Source organism: Corvus moneduloides, chromosome 5 (assembly GCF_009650955.1).
Source record: "Corvus moneduloides isolate bCorMon1 chromosome 5, bCorMon1.pri, whole genome shotgun sequence".
Lineage (NCBI taxonomy): Eukaryota > Metazoa > Chordata > Aves > Passeriformes > Corvidae > Corvus > Corvus moneduloides.
The window spans coordinates 59,581,225-59,597,801 of NC_045480.1; the positions used below are offsets into that span (position 1 = coordinate 59,581,225).

Here is a 16,577-nt window from a genome sequence, read left to right on the forward strand (position 1 = left end):
CTGGGCCTGCAGTGCAGGAATATGTAGATTAGTGATAAAAGAACTTGTGAACAGTTCTTTTTTCCATGTTTCTCCAGTCCTGAGCCCAGTAATAGGCATGGTTCCTTGTATGTGCTGTGTTCTGTGCTGGTATGCTGTTCTGATCTGGAACCACATTTGGATCTGAATCAGGGTCAGTGTGGTTCTTCACACTTTGCTAAAAACTGTCTTTGCATAGTAGAGACAATTTTTCATTGTTTTGAGTTGTTTTGCCAAATTATAGGGATTGGCTCAAGTATGCTTCAATACTACTTTTGTTTTTCATAATTCTGCATTATAGTCTTTACTCTGCTTTCTCTTGCTATCCATAGCTGTATTTTATTTTAATGAATTGCACAAACCTAATTAGTGAAAATCTTTATGAAGTTTTATAGTGAAAAATACTGCATGAACTGCCACATTATTTTGATATCAGGCTTTAGAGGGATGACTTAAGAATTGCATGGCGCATTTCAGTGACTGTATCAATAGCTCTTCAGCAGGGATACATCACCGCCACAGGAGGCTGTGCAGAATGCAGTGCTGTCTGTCTGGATGGTAAAACACTTCCATTGTTCACACTGAATGCCATGAAACTGTATTAATTTACTTTTTTGGTCTGGTGCCCACGCTTACACAGAAGGTGCTATCATACTGAAAGCTAACTAGCGTCAGTTTCTTGATAGGAAAAGGATGAAATGCAGTTTTTGTTAGAACCGTGACTGATGAAAAACAGGGAGTATAAATTGTTATGGGGAAAATATTTGATACCAAATGGAAACAGAATATATTCACTGAGTTACCAGATGCGTGGCCTTTTTATAGCATCTGTAGTCTAGCAAATGTTAAGTATCATTTCTGGAGTGAGTTTATGTAACAATGGCCATAAGTCTCTGAGAAAACGGTTGTGTGGTGACTGGAAAAGATAATTTCCAGCATCTGCTGCTCTAACTTTTCTTTTTTTTTGACTTCTCAGTGGATGTTATAACAGTGGCATGAGCTCTAGAGATACTCCCATGGAGAATATTAGGGCATGTTGCATTCACAGATGTTTGGAATGAGGTCAGGGATCCAAAGACTTTCCATTAAGATGCAAAGTATATAGCAGGATTTTTTCTAAAAGCATTCAGTCTTTGTTAAGAATGCTCATTATTGAGCATTTTCCCCCTTACTATTTTGAAGATGACCAGAAGATTCTGGACTGCTCTCTTCAGTGTCAGTGCATAGTTAAATAGATAATTTCAGTCACGTAAAATAATATTAAAAAAAGTGTTGAATGATTACAAGACTAAGGGCATTTCAGATATTGCTGTGCATTTTAAGTTTTTGGATATTTGAGGAAAGGGTTATTTTTTTCAAAACCACATTTTAAATGGAACAAATTTGCACTTAAAATACATTCTAGACTGAAATTAAATGCTCATCATCTGCACTTATCATGATTTTCTGAAATTTTTTACAGTGAATCCAGAGTCCATAAAACTTGCTGTCAGTGTTTACAATAAATTTGCCTTTCTGTTAATCATTCATCTGGTGAATGTTTATTTGGTGGATATAATTTCATTCAGATGTTGGAGTCTTGCACTTCATGGTTTTACCATTTCTTCCATCTCCTTCAAAGGCTGCTGAAATTATATCCCAGGTGTCAAAGGATTTAGCTGCATATGTACAGGGAGTTGGCAACAATCCAAACATTTTACTGAAATTATTACAGAGGGGTCAATACAAAACCAAATTACATTTTTCCATAGCGCCGTAGCTTCGTGATGCTCCCCAGGGCAGATATGAAATAGATCACTTTGTCCCTGAGAATATTCTGGAAATTATTTTTACATGTTGAGGATGAATGGAGTCACAGGACTTAGATTCTGCTCCTTTGGCATTGCAGAAGTGCTATGGAAGGTCAGGGATGACAGGGGACTTGGCAAGGTGGTAGGCAAAGGTGGGCATGAGCAAGGCCCAGCATGGTGATGCTCAGATGCTCTGTCCCACTACCCAGCTATTCTCCTGCTTACCAGGGAGAGCAGCAAACCTCCCTCCCAGCCCCAGTTCCCCTGACAGCAGAAAGGAGCTTTGATTCTTGTGAGGGTCTCAGAACAGCAGGCTTTGCTGTCTGCCCTCATTTGAGCTGTGGTGACGAGCAGGGAAGCATTACCTGGTAGGTACCAATGGCCTGTGGTTGTTAGTCCTTTCCTTCACACCTCCCTTTCTTCATTCCAGTCTTCTCCTAAATGACAGCCTGCCCCTAATTCGTTTTCCCTGTTGATTCCAGTCTTGCTAAGTCATAACCAAATTTGATAGGTCTTGTGTTGTTCCCTCAGTAATCTCAGCAGTGCTTGGCACTCCTGGTGTGGTCACCTTGGTGTGCTGGCTGTGAGTGCTTCCCTTCCCTGGAGCTCCCCTGTCCTGCCCTGTATCTGCTTCTGGAGTTCACATGATCCTTGTCAAGTGCTGGTCTAACCTGTATCTAAAAAGGTTCCTGGAACATAGATTTCTCTCTATTCTGCTGTTTATTCTTCATTTTTTTTTCATCTGGTGGTCATGCTGCATTTCTGATGTTCATACTGATCCTGATGTTCATACTGAGTCTCCTTTACTTCAAGTTAAGCTGGGAAATTTTTGAGAATTTTTCTACAGTAGTCATGGAATAAAACTGATCACTTTTCCTTCATAGTAGTATTTTCATGGTTGCCCTTTCCAAGTGGCGTTTTACATCTGTATTTTTCCTTGTTCAGTTTAATTACACTGTGTTTAGACCATCTCTCTTATGTTAGAATTACAGCTTTCTCCTCCTCTTCTTGCTTTTAAGTTGCTGCTATGTTTGCTCTTCTACCATCCTCTGGGACCTTGCTTGCCTCTCCCTTTAGTTTGCTTTGCTGACTTCCTAAACTATTCTGAAGCAAAAAGCCCCTTCTGACTTGAATGCAATTAATACTTCAGTTGTGTAATGTAGGAATACCTCTAATTGCTCTCAAAGAATCCTTACTCCCCTTAACATCTGTTTTTCTCCACTTTGTTAGATAGTTTGCTAGAATTTAACTGAGGTTTTTTCCTTTTTGGAGGTAGTTAAAATCTGTTGTCTTACACTCATTCCAGTTAAAAAATTGTTTAATAGCTTCCTTCCTCTCAGTTTCCAGATACATATGAAGAACCTCTTTACCTCACTTTTTTTTGTTGCTGTTACCAAATAAAATATGGTTTTGCCTTCTTTCTAAATTTGCCCCGAAGTACTTGTCTATTTCCTTTTTACTCCATCGCATTTCTCTTTGTATAGGATTTCTGATACAATTATACTCCCCTTACTATATTTCCTGTGATTTCCCAAGGCAATATAAACAAGCTATTTTACTTTGATATGTTTTCTTCTATTTCCTGCTAGGTTTTTTGCACACTTCTATCCCTTCAGATGTCTTAAGAGGAAAGGTACTATGCAGTTATATTTTTAAGTCCTTTTCCCCCTTTTTATTCTTTTTTTGCAAAAGAAAGGCTTGTTTTACCATGGGTATCTTTGCAATTTTGGCCTCTCTGAAATTCTTTTGCATTCTCTGTAAGTTTTACCAGGGTGGCAGAATCAAATCCAGATTAGCATCTCTCTGAAAAGCAGAGTTATTCTTGGCATATATCAGAAACACAAGAAATGATTTCTTTATGGATTTTTAAAGAAATATCTCCGTGAAGTCACTCTTTTAGTCTTTTATTTAATTTCTTCTTAAAAAAAAAAAAGGGGAGAGGGTTTGTCCCTTGTGCTTTGCTTTCACAAGTTAAAAGAAGTTGTTAAGGTTCAAAGGCGTACACTCAAAAGGTTAAAGATATACTTTAAGTAATCTGTACAAATATGTACATTTACTTATTTATTCTTACTTAAACTACCTCTTACGATTAGATATTGAAGTGCATGAGTATTTATTTCACAGGTGAAGGACTCACTTAACACACACTGTTCCTGAATAGCTTACTCTGTTACCTTTTGTCCAGTGACTTTTGTATCTGGATTCCATTCAGCAGTTGACTCTGCTGTGAAGATGATGGTATTAATTTTTCTAAGCTTTTCTTTGGCATTCTGCATGTCGGTATTTAGGGGTTTGTAAATCTTAATCTATCTTGACAGTAATCTGAAGAAATCTGTGTGAAGGAGCAATCAGTTTACTCACTGATGTAGAGTAAAAAAAAAAATACCCAGTAGTCTTGGATGTGCGATGCATTCTAGAGCTGTTTGGTAGGAGTTCAAGGTATTATGTAGTGCTCCATAGGTTCAGATCCTTTTAAGTCTGCTGACAGTGCAGACTGCTAAATATATCTGCCAAGACAATGGAAAAGACGTAATTGTTGACCACTTCTGAAAAATTAGGCTGCCAACAGTGTATTGAACATCTCAGATGCAGAGATAGAGGCATGGATGAAACAGAATGTCTCAGGAACAGCATTTGAGTAACTTAATTGCAGGATCTACATTCTTTTCTCTCCTGTGCAATTTTTCCTATTTAATAAAACATTTTCCATTTTCAGAAAGAAGCAGAACATTTGCTGCCATATCTCATTGCCCAGCCTTCACTTTTCCTCTGCTGGGCATGAGATCAGATGACAATCATGTGATTATCAGAATATGGAACATGAATGTAGAACTATGGCTGTTTCAGGCCCATCTTGCTCTGTTTTGCTGATTCCTGACATTGAATGTTTCATTTATTTGTTTGGTTTTGAAAGTCTTCTGAAATATCTTTGTGAGTTACATATGAACTTGTGCACATTAATCTATAAACCAAAGATGACTTGTCTGTACAATAGAAAAAAAAGTGCAAAGCCAGATCTGGGTGTGTTCCTCCCACCTCTGAGTGAACACAGCTGACAAGTTCTGTTACCACTGGCTTCCTCTTTTCCAGATAATTTTGTGGTCTCACATGCATCAACATAATTCACGAGAGAATTTTCATTCTGTTAGTTCATCAATGGGAAATGTTTGGAATTTGCATTGTAAAAGTGTCACCAGTTTGGATTTTGCTGGTTGTTAAGAACACCACTGTTTCTTGTGGAGGAAAGCGCTGACAACTGAGCAATTCATTCTTGACTGAACACTGATGCTGTTGTTCGCTGTTGGATTCCTTGACTTTCAGTGGCATCTTTTTGCTCAGTGGTGAGCTTTGCCATGCATCAAGAAAATGGGCATTATGCAGTTTTCTTTTCTGAGCAGCCTTTTTGCTTGGTCAGCACCATTGTATGACCACATACAATGTCTGTGGTGCAAGAACCATACCAGTGTTCTGGTGTGTTGTGGTTTGCTAAGGGAAGGTCTTTCTTGGAGGAGTTATCCCCAGCTTCCCTTCCCTGCAGATGGGGAAAAGCTGATTTGTTGCAGTTTTTGAAAGTCTGTTTATTTTGTTTTCTTGGTTGTTATGATTGTGGCTTTGTGGTATTTTTCTTTCTGTAGTGGAATGCATTGCATAAGAATAAACTTATTCAGAAGACATGACTGTTAAATAGCTGTCAGTAAATAATCTTTACTAAACCCCACTGTCTGTTTAATGATCTTTTTTAAAGGAAATTATTTCTTGTTTTCTTATGATACCAATCTGATTTTGGAGGCCAGCAGTTTCATGACAAGAGAATCAATGCAGGCAGCATTTCAGAGCAGAGCATAGCAGATAGATCACCCTTTTAGCTGTCTGTCCTCTAGGTCAGTCATGAACTTCCAGGAAATGAATGGGAAATAACTTTTCACTAGAAGGGTGAACTCAGGAGTCCTGCTGTTGTATTTCCTGTAAGTCAAGGCTGCTGTTTTTGGAAGAATTAGGAAGTGCAGAGCACAGGATTCTGCCTGTACTGATGTTTGTGAGGCTCAATGGTCTAGGAAATTCCCCGTGAAACAGTCTGAGAAACTTCTTGTCGTCTTAGCAAACCCTGAGGGGTAGTTTTCTGGAACACCTCATTCTGAGGTGATGTGTTTTGTTACAGATGCCTCCTGGTGCTTCAGTAGTGCACAAAATACGTTGTCTCCGAGTCAGATGTATCACTTGTCCACTCAGCTCTTTTGTTACCAGATGGCTTCCTCCACAGCAAATGAATCCACAGCCAATGGATGTCACGTCTTTTTTACAGCCTCTGCACCCATGCAAATGCACACAAGTATTAATGTGCTATGAGACCTCCTTAAAAATCCTTTAGTCTATATACTACAGGCCTTCTAAAAACCAAAAACCTTCTATGTCTGTATTCCCAATGTGTGGCTGAGGCCCTTTTATTATCTAAGATTGTAAAGCTACAGGGAAAGCTCTAGAGCAGGGAGAAAATCCAGACACGTTTACTAGAAGAAAAATTGATTTGAAAATGAAAGAATGAGCCTTGGGTGTGGGTTGCACTGTCTGCAGTCATCAGTGCTCCTAAATACACTAAGCTAAATAAAATGAATACAAAGCCAGGGCTGACGAGTGGTTAGAGAGACACCTCTCTGTCTGTAGGGCTGGAAGAGGAGGATTGGCTGTGCAGCTAACTGGGGGCATGTGTAACTATAAGAGCAAATCATATTCTCATGGGAAAAGAAAGAATAGAGATTCAGGCTTTCCAAGTAACATCTGATGTCTTCAGCAGTGGAGTTGTATCTGCAGAGTTTCATAATACAGGCTTTCAGGCATAGCTCTTAATGCTTTGAGAAATTTCAGTAGCAAATCACTATGTGAAGTAGGAAAGCTTTTTTTGAAAAATAGTATTTTTTATATATTTCTCTCACTCCCAACACTGGAGGTATCAGAATTGTCTTTTTTATTAGGCTGCATGGTGCATTTTCTTAGGAAAAACACAACTGTATCCTCTGTAAGTAGAAGAGCAGCTGTAGTGGTAAATGTCTTTATTGGAAAGTAAATTTCTTTATTTAGCAGCATTGTCAACTATTTTGTAATTGAATCACTGCTAGGTATGTCTTCCTTTCTGCCTTCTCTGTTGCCCTCACTAAGGCAAAGCTTCCTTCCCAGGTCTGGTTTCATTGACACTTGCTCAGTCTCATGAGCTTTGCCTTACTGACTTGGTGGCCTCCCTTGTCACTTTGTTGAGGGGAGAAGCAATCCTGCCCCTGACTACAAATAAATCATTCCAGATGGTATGCTGAGAAACTAAACCCCCTCTTTTATGCAAGGCATCTAATCTGCATTCCAGTTCCTGAGATGGGAATTGGGATCTCCGCAATCCCATGTTGCTGTGCAGTCTGCAGGAAGGTGTGTGTTCATGGCTTCGGTTTTTTTTCCTTTCTCAGCAAACCTGGTTTTTTATGGGAGAATGCTTCGATTCAGAATGGAGCAGAGTCAGGATACGTATTTACCTCACCACCAGAGCTGTTGATTAGCAGTGTGTAATTTCCAGTGCTTCCAGTAAAGGCTGACCTCTAAGGACATTTTTAGGAGGGAGCCTGGGAGGCCAGTGCTGCATTTGTCTAATAACAAACTTTGATTAACTTAGGTTGGTTTAACCTTTTTAGCCACTGAACTTTGGGGAGAGCTCTTGTGGGTTGCTACTCCCTTACAGGCCATGCAAGCAGCCTTCCTCCTCTGCAATATAAGCCTGGTTGTGCCTGGAAAGGGAGCGGGAACTTAGGGAACCTGCTCTTGTTGACTGCAGGAGAAAGCAGGAAAAAGAGCATTGAATGCTGGTGCCTGATCTTGTGTCAGGTTACAGTGCACAGGAGGAGGTGTTGGGAGAAGCAGTTTCTAAACACCTATTCCCTATTCCCACCTTTTCTGGGAAGGGAAGAAGTGACAGTCTAAATGGAGTCATCTCATGGACTGGCACTGTCTGCTCAGTGACCTGTTGGATCTTGTTGACTTGGCTGAGGAAGTATCCAACAGCTGTGAATGAGCTTGCTAATGGATTTAGCCTGTGCCTTTGAGGGCTGCAGTTGGAAAGAGTGCTTGGGGCTCCTTAATCTATGGCCTGTTACTTACTCCTTTGGAGGAAAGGGAGCTGGAAAAGGCATGATTATCACAATTCTGTACAACTTCTCTGCCTGAGCAAGTGGAGTTTTGTAAAGGCATCTGTAATAGATAGATAGACACAAAGCTGACAGCGTGCTTCAGGATGTTGGAAATGTTGGATGCTGTGATCTTCTGAGGTGGTGATGGCACTGATGATTTTATTGCTGATATTGCTAGGTTTATGCTCAAGTTAATTCTTTGACCTTTCTGTAGGTGCTGCAAACAGAGCAGGAGTAATGTAAGCTAGTTTGAGACTGACTGCCCGAGACACGTGTGCACATCGGGTTAAACATTTCTTAAAGCATTCCTGAGACTTTGACATTAGCAAAGCTGGTTAAGATACTGTTACCTGAGACATGACCTCGTTAGATTGATTCACTTACGACTTGCATGCCACCGTTTGCCTGCCAGATATGATTGAACATATATTTGTTTCACACAGGTTTGGATAGATCAGAGAAGTAAAGAAAGGGATTTTTAAATGTCCTTTTAAATAGTACATTCCTGTCATAATCTGTCAGGATTAGAGAAGTCGAGGATGAAAAGGAGTGTAAGAGTCAAGACAGAAGTTGAAAAAGAAAGGAACATCTAGTTTCATATTAATAAACTTAAATACCTAGTTTAACTTTGCTGGAAATTTTATATTATTTTAACATGGTTCTAGTTGTTAAGGAAGGTAAAAGTGATAATTACAGATATATTGAAGCAATCCCTCGCTTATTTCCTATTTGCTGATTTGTTATCTATGGCTTAAAATAGAGTGGTTTTGTGTTTCCAAGTTATAAATAAGCTAAGAATGAATAGCAGTGTAAATAATGCTTTTGTTCTATAAGTAAGAATACATCTTTTTGTAACTTTTCATGACAAGCACTGGATTCTGCGTACTGGAAAACAATAGGAATTTAATCTATTTTGTTTAATCTTAATTTTTAACCTCTCTCTTTAATCTTGCATCGGATGTATTTTAATTATGAACTTTGGTTTTGTTTCCATCATTCAGAAGAGCATCTCTGTAATTCACTGTTGAATTTACCAGTCTTGTATTTTAACATATGGCCTGGTATAAAGCTCCGTGAGAATGACCAAAGATCTGCAAAATCTTACTCCACCCAGAAGTAATCAAGAGTTCTGTTATTTAACCTAGGCACAGAAAGCAAAAGGGGTGACAAATCATAAGTACCTTTATGGCAGGCACCTGGGGATGCATCTGTTAACGAAAGTTTAAGTTGTGCAAAATGAGAGATGTCTCTCTTGGAAGGAGGGGAAGCTTGTTTTTCATTTAATGAAAGAATTACTGGCATATCATCCCACTGGCAGCAGTGGAATCTGCTTGTTGGCAGTCACTGAAGAGAACATCCCATTTTGATTTAAAGATTATTTTCTGCTTCAAACAAATTCCTGTAGTGGTTCCCATGGTTAATACTGCACAGGAGTAGCAGAGTGAGTGATTTATAGTCAGCCTTGCTGCTCTATGAAGCACAGCCTTTTATGCATATATTTTCCTTTTTTTTTAAATTTTTCCTTTGTTGCATCAAGGTGCTATGGCTTTCTTTGACTTGGACTTTGTGTTCGGCATACATTCAATGCCTGTTAACCTTACACTTTTTTATGTAAAAGTTCAAACAACTAATAAGCAACTTGTCATTTGTTAATTATTTTTAACCCTCAAACCATGTGAGTGCTCAGTTGCTACCTTTAAATGCTTTGAAATGATTCCAGTAACTGTGGTGCTCTGCCTTGGGGAAGCTTTTGTCATCCTCTCTGAGTTTTCCTCTGAGGTGCTTTCTCCTTCAGTTTGTTAGTACACAGAAACAACTTAAAGTTTTCTAATGTGGAGGGACTGATTATGTGGTTTCCATGCTCTCCAGTCTGACTTGAGAGTTCTTCCTTTTCCTGTTGCTCCCACCAAGGGTGCACTGAAGGTTTTTGGCAAAATCAGGAAATGGATGCAGAAAGAAGTTTTGTGCTGAGAAAAAGTGCTCTGAAGTTAGGATGTAGCTGTTACATGGATGACTGTGCAACACCCAGTTTGGCCCAGACTTGCCAGCTATTTGGGTTTCCAGCTAGCTCCAGGTTAGTGTGCTGTGCTGGCCGTTTAGAAATGTGGGTTGCTGTGGTTACAGTGAATTGGCAGAATGACTCCCACAGTAATCCCTCATGGCTCCAGGGATGGGTGGGAGCAGACAGTGCTGTTCAGATTTGTGTGGTGCCAGATTTCCAGTACATCCCGTGTGTGTTTTACGATAAGAATTTTTCAGAAGTGTTCCAGAAGGCCGGTTTAAGCCTGTGATGTTTTATCTGAAGATTTTCACTATAAAGGGAGGGGAAAGGGGAGGAAGGAGAGAGAAAGGCTTCTGTTGTATGTCAGAGAGTTCTGCCTGAACTCTTGGCATCTTAGCCCAGTGGCTGTGCTAAGCCCAGCCCTGGGCATGGTTAGCTCTGTGGGTCTGCCTTAGGAGTGACCAGAAGGGTCCCACTTGCTCCTCCACATCTGCAATACTCTTGCCATCTTTTCCATGCTGCTGTTATGTTCAAAAAATACCAGCCTTTCCTGAAATGTCAAATTTAAAAAAAAAAATTTAAGTATTGTTTGCACCAAACAGAACCCTGCTCCATCTTCAGTGACATTTCATGTTAATTAGTAGCCGTGCAGATCCAATAAGCTACAGTTTTCTGTCTTATGATGGAATATTGTGTCCTTCTTTTTTCTCTTTACTATGGCCATGAGGCTTTATATCATAAGTGCACTGGTGGATGCTCACCCAGTCATCTCAACCTCTTGTTTATTGACTTTGTACCTCTTGATTTTGTAACTTAGCTTAACTTAAGGTCTTATTAACGTACTTCAGTGCGTAAATATTTGGAGATTTGTATCAATGCCTAATGGTGCTAACTATGTCTTAAAAGATTATTATTTGCTACTCACTGGTCTATTCTGCAGTTGTTTGTAGTGCTTCTTGTTGCAGAAATTTTTGCATCCCCTAGTGAAACTCAGTTGTCCTCTGTCTCATTCTGGTGTTCAGGCATTGAAGCCTTCAACCTGATCTGCAAGACTGGCGCAAATGGAGCAGTTGCAGTTTGGGTGCAACCTGGAAATTTCTGCATTTGTTTTAAATTTAATTTTCCTGATAGTGGATTGAATTAGAGGATAGAAATTCTGTAAGCTTGAATGAACTCAGAGATGTGATTTTTTTTTCTTTTTTTCTTTTTTTTTTTTTTTTGAGTTAGAAGTCCTAACTTGCATGCTTCTGTTATTTTACCCCAGAACCTGCTTGCTTTTTTCTTTTTATTGCTGATGCTGATGTGACTCATCAATCTGGCTACAGAAACCTAACCCATGCTTTTTTTTCTTTAGGCACTCAGTGTTACTGAAACTCTGATCAAACCTTTGGAAAGATTTAGGAAAGAGCAGCTAGGAGCTGTAAAGGTTTGTCCTTCCTTGCCTTTATAAGTTTGCTTATTTTCCCTACTTGGATTGCATTGTATTAATGACATGTAATTGGCAGAAACATATTGTTGCTGATATTTCATCTGTTCACACTTTTTTTGTTTCTACTTTGAGAACTTGCTTCAGAAACAAATGGAATGTTTTAAGAAGAGAAGAATGTGTCCTTTCCCTTCCTCCTCCCCACCTTCCTTATCTCCTATGTCTGGAGTAGGAATAATCCTGCTAACAACCTTCCCCCCTTCCTAATGGGTAACCCTGTTCTGCTTTGTGTTTGCTTGCAGTTGCACAATGAGAGGCTGAAAAATATTAACTACCTAAAGAAGCTCGCTCATCCATATGCTTTTAACTGCACTTTTGCCACCTGCAAGTGAAAATTGCCTTTATTTAATTTTTTGTTTTGAATAAATAACTCATTGGCTCTGTATGCATGGAACTAATAGGGGTGAAGAGACTAAGGACAAGATCTCATTCAAAGTGTTTTTGATGAAAGTGTTTGGTAATTTTTTTAAGATTGTCACTAAGTTGCGTATATTTAAAAAAAGGCAAAGTAAGCTTCATGGATTAAGTGCAGACTAGATTTGGATAAAAGTAACAAGGACAAATTTGTACCTGTCTACCTTCCTTTTTGCAGTAAGATATTTAAGTGCTTATTAAAAAAATAGAAAAGAAACCAGCATTTTATTGTACCCTTCTGTTGTAAAATTCAATACATTTTCAAAATACTCGCATATGTTTTATTTTATAATTTCATGATTTCATCACTAGTGATATATAAGACAATGTTTCACTTATGAGAGCACTATACATTTTGACTTTGGCATTTTGACTTTTAACATGTTCTGCGTATGATTTCAGTGTTCACGAACTGAAAATGCTCTGTTGATCATAAATCCTCTCAGCTCAATGGTACAATGAGCTTTGTGTAATTTTATGGACTTGAGAGAAGTATATTAGGTGACCCAACCAACACACAATAAAAACTTGGACTGTAATATAGCCAGTCTTCCAAGGAAAGAGGGAATTTGTTCTGAATGTAACCTATTGTCACAGAAGCAGCTGTGTCATGAATGCATTATTTCAGCAGTATTTTTGCTGTGAAAGAATATTGCTGTTTTTTTGGGGTGAGAACCCCTACGCCTTTAAATTATCTTATATCTTCACTCATTTCCTAGTCAGAATTCTCTCCCTGACTCTTCTAACACAAATTACATTCACGCAGTCTACATCTCCCATTTTGTTTGGATGGATGTTTCTTCCTTGTGTCCCTGCACATTGTGTCTGTGAAGCTGTAGCTTTTATTTCTGATCTAGACCTTTTTTTTTGGACAGAATTCTTAATGACCTTTAAATAGAAGTCTTATATAATTGTAGAATATTTAAATAAAAACCCTCTAAAATTATTCAGCTCTTGGAATATTCTTAACTGAATAATTATTCAGTGTCATCAAAGCACTGGCACTGGAAGTATAACTCTGCTTAGCTCTGAAAACCGGGCTATGGCATCTAGTGGTGAAATATATTTGCAGCATTGTGTAGTATTTGCTTTAGGAAAGATTTACGCTCTACCATTACAAAATAAAAGTTGAATCTGCTGCCTCAGGTTTTTTCTGTATCTTACATCTCCTGCTGATGAAATGGTCTGAGTTAAGCTTAAGAAGAAAAGAACAGAAGGAAAGTTTAGCTTCACAGAGCTGGAAGCTGAGACCCTTATTGAATTACCCCTTAGTGAAAGGTGTTGCTGCACTAATCCTGAGCTACGTGTGTAAAGTTTCTGGCTTTGCCTATTAAGAAGTTAAGAGAACTCTCTTCTTTTTTTCTGGGAGCATTCAAATGTTCACCACATCAATGGAAATTTTGCTAATATAAACATAAAGATTCACCTCCTTCCCTGCACTCCACTTTCTTCCTCATTCCATGTTGCTAATATGTTATCGCTTATCACCCTGATACCATACACATATCTTCATGTTTCTCAGTTGATAACAAATATTGTGGCTCCTTTTTTAAAGGAAATTCTGAGTCTCATAATGGGGGGAAAAAAATTTTCGTGAAAGTCCTTGCTGAGAAGCAATCCTAAACAGCCTCTTTAATGTAATGCCATCTTCAGAATGTAACAGCTCAGAGAACAAGAATGTGTCTCTCTTATAACATAGTATATATAGTATTATTCAAAATGAAAGGTTAAGAGGAGAAAAAAAGAGCAATTATGTCTGTAGAGTTTAACCAGGGGTTTGGGTAGAATACATTTAAATGTGATTTCAAATCTACAGAGGAGGAAAAATACTTTAATTGAACTAGTATCTTTCTGGTGAGTAAATCTGCCAGTTCTTGAATATGTAATTAAATACTTGATTTTACTTACTTGAAGTTATTTTCAACTGCAATTAGATATACTAAAAATAGCTTCAAAACTGGTTGGTTGAATTCATGAATATTGATTTTTGCCTTAATACACTGTGTTAGGAAACTGGAACTGAAGAATCAATTTGTTTTACGATATCTTCTACTATATTAGATTCAGAAACTCAGATTTCCTAAAAAAAAAAAAAAAAAGTAATGACTGTCCCTCTTCCAATACATTGCTTTTGGTGGCTGGAGAAATGGATTTGCATTGTGCAAATGATAGTCATATGTGTCTGTGAGAGTTTCTCTTTTGATACTATGGTATTAAGTTTTATGGATATTTTAATTTTTATTGTTTTTTTGTCATGGGCACGATAAAATTCTGGTAGAAACAGGAATTCAGCACAGAGGTCGTTGTATAACTTTAAAATGGAGAAAACCTTTTGAATATAGAGGTGTATTTGCTTTGGGCTTTGAGCTGTTGGAACTTTTCCCTTGTGAATTTTAGAAAGGTTATTTTTTTCAGTGAAACTGGTGTTTCCATTGAAGTCCTCTATTCAAAACCAAGGTGGTGTGGGTGATCCCTGAAAGTAATGAAATATACAATACGTCAAGAGGAGGTCAGGTTTTTTGCTTTTTTTAACTTAGATGATGTAAGCATCTGTGTAATAAGCTACACCATAGTGATGTGATGGGATTTCATTTCAAGTTAGCCTTTAAATTAATTTTTTAAATGACATGGAGCATATTTTTCTCTACTTACTGGAACTATGACATTTTTTTCTCTTTGTTCCTGATGAACTAGAATTTTAAAGAAGAAAAATAGTACACTTTTATATTTACATGGTTGCCACTTTGTTTCTGTGTCTAGGAGGAAAAGAAGAAGTTTGATAAAGAGACAGAGAAGAACTACAGTTTGTTGGAGAAACATTTGAATTTATCAGCTAAGAAGAAGGAGCTACAATTACAAGAGGTATTGTTGCCTCTCTTTTTTTTATAGGGTATAGGTAAATATACTTAAATGCAGAAACAGCATTCTCAGTGATAAAACAAAAAAAAATTTCTCATCCGGAAAGATTGGTGAGAAAATCAGTATTTGCTGAACTTAGTACCTCCACCATTTTCCAAATCAGGGGGTCTGTGTGTGTACAAAGCCCTGAGCATCATGTCATTTTTATATATAATTAAGGGAAGAGCTAAGTGCAAACATACTGTGAAAAACTCTGCATTTCTTACAGGGCTTTGCCATTGCTGTGATTTGCATTGCATTGTGCCTATTGACTAAGTGTCCTGTGATAATACTTCATGCAGAGGACAGCAAGACTTTTATTCCCAAATAAAGTGGGTCTGTGCCATTTCTTTTTCTGCCATTTTGAAGATTTGGTTTGGGATTTTCTTGAGTAGTGCTATAAAAAATTTGTTGACAATTTATAACTGATAGATCTGTTTTGCCTGGCATTCCTTCTGTCTCTCTGGGTTTATTATCATCATCAACTTATTTGTAATAGTTTTTGTTTCTGGAGCAACAGCAAATAGTATGTGAGAAGACTGCAGAGAAAACTTGCAGACACTTGCTGTAGCCAAAAGGGTTTTTTTTTCCCCCAGATATGTCTGAATTATTAGTGCCTAGAGTATAAAAAACCTTAATATTTCCTTCATATATAGCTCCGGTCCCTGCCCTCTACCCCATCTCAAATATTCTATGCCATTTTTCATAAAAATGGTTAATATAACTGGCAGAGTTACCCAGGAACTTCTCTGCTCTTGAGTATCCGTAGGATGTCACTTCACCATGCTGCATTTGCAACATAGACCCTCAAATGTGTAAACAAGTGTCTTTTGGGGAGTTGAGTTGTCCCAGTGAAGGTACTGGGCATGGCTCATGTGTCAGGACCTGTACTTTTATCAAATTGATCGGCTGCCAAAGAACTTGACACAGAGAAAATGATAAAGGGCTGATTATGATCGCTTGATGAAATGTGGTTCTCGATATCAAATCTGAAATGGGACTTAAGCTCAATGGAAAAATACATAATGCCTGTAAGAGGCATTTTGAAGCTGTATCAAATATAGCCTGAAGCTTTAGAGCGTGTGGGAAATCTAGAATGGGCAAACAGATTTGTTGTAAATGTCCTTCAAAGTTTCACGAGCAAAAATTCTTCAGTCAGGCTCTTGCATTTGTATATTTAATTCTGAGGTATAAATTTATAAACAATTTAAAGAAAAAAGGTCCTTGCAGCATGTTGTCAGAGGAAGTAGTAGGAAACAATTTCTTGCACAAGCTTAGAGAATAGGAGTATATGATTGCATTGTAATGTATATAATTTAGTTTTATTCATTTTAGTTGTGTCAGTTCCTGACTGGAGTAAATAGTGCAGGGATAAAATTGACAAAAATTTGATGAAAAACATGCCATGTTGTGGAGTGTGTCTTAACATTAACATAACTTTGGACTCTCTTGGTGGCGGGGTATTCCTGTACTTCACTGAGGCACAGTGTGTCTCTCACTTCTGTCTTTCTTCAGCAGTACACAAACTACAGTGCAACTTGCTGGGTGCATGGCGAGGCTCATGCCTCAAAAACTGAGAGATGTGATAATTTATTAGCAGGGAAAGTGGGATAAAACAATAAAATGGCTGTGTTGGGTATTGTATTCTGGGTTGTGTGGTGAGCCAGATGTCCTTGAAAATCCACTTCAGAGTCTCTTTCTAGGGTGTTGTGGTACCTTTCATGTGCATATGATTAGAAGCTTAGCTGACAACTCAAACAATTCCTGTGTTTATAGGCTGACAACTCAAACAATTCCACAGTTTA

General features: G+C 38.2%; 1 protein-coding gene across 2 annotated transcripts in view; it reads left to right on the plus strand.

Annotated features, from left to right (window-relative positions):
* Positions 1-16,577, plus strand: part of ARHGAP10 (Rho GTPase activating protein 10) — a 145,350-nt gene that overhangs the window by 41,928 nt on the left and 86,845 nt on the right. The window contains exons 4-5 of one of the 2 annotated variants that reach the window (XM_032110384.1): positions 11,329-11,400; positions 14,635-14,736. In XM_032110384.1, the coding sequence (XP_031966275.1) occupies positions 11,329-11,400; positions 14,635-14,736 (174 nt within the window). The remainder of the gene's footprint in view (positions 1-11,328; positions 11,401-14,634; positions 14,737-16,577) is intronic. The other variant, XM_032110385.1, reaches the window with a different exon arrangement.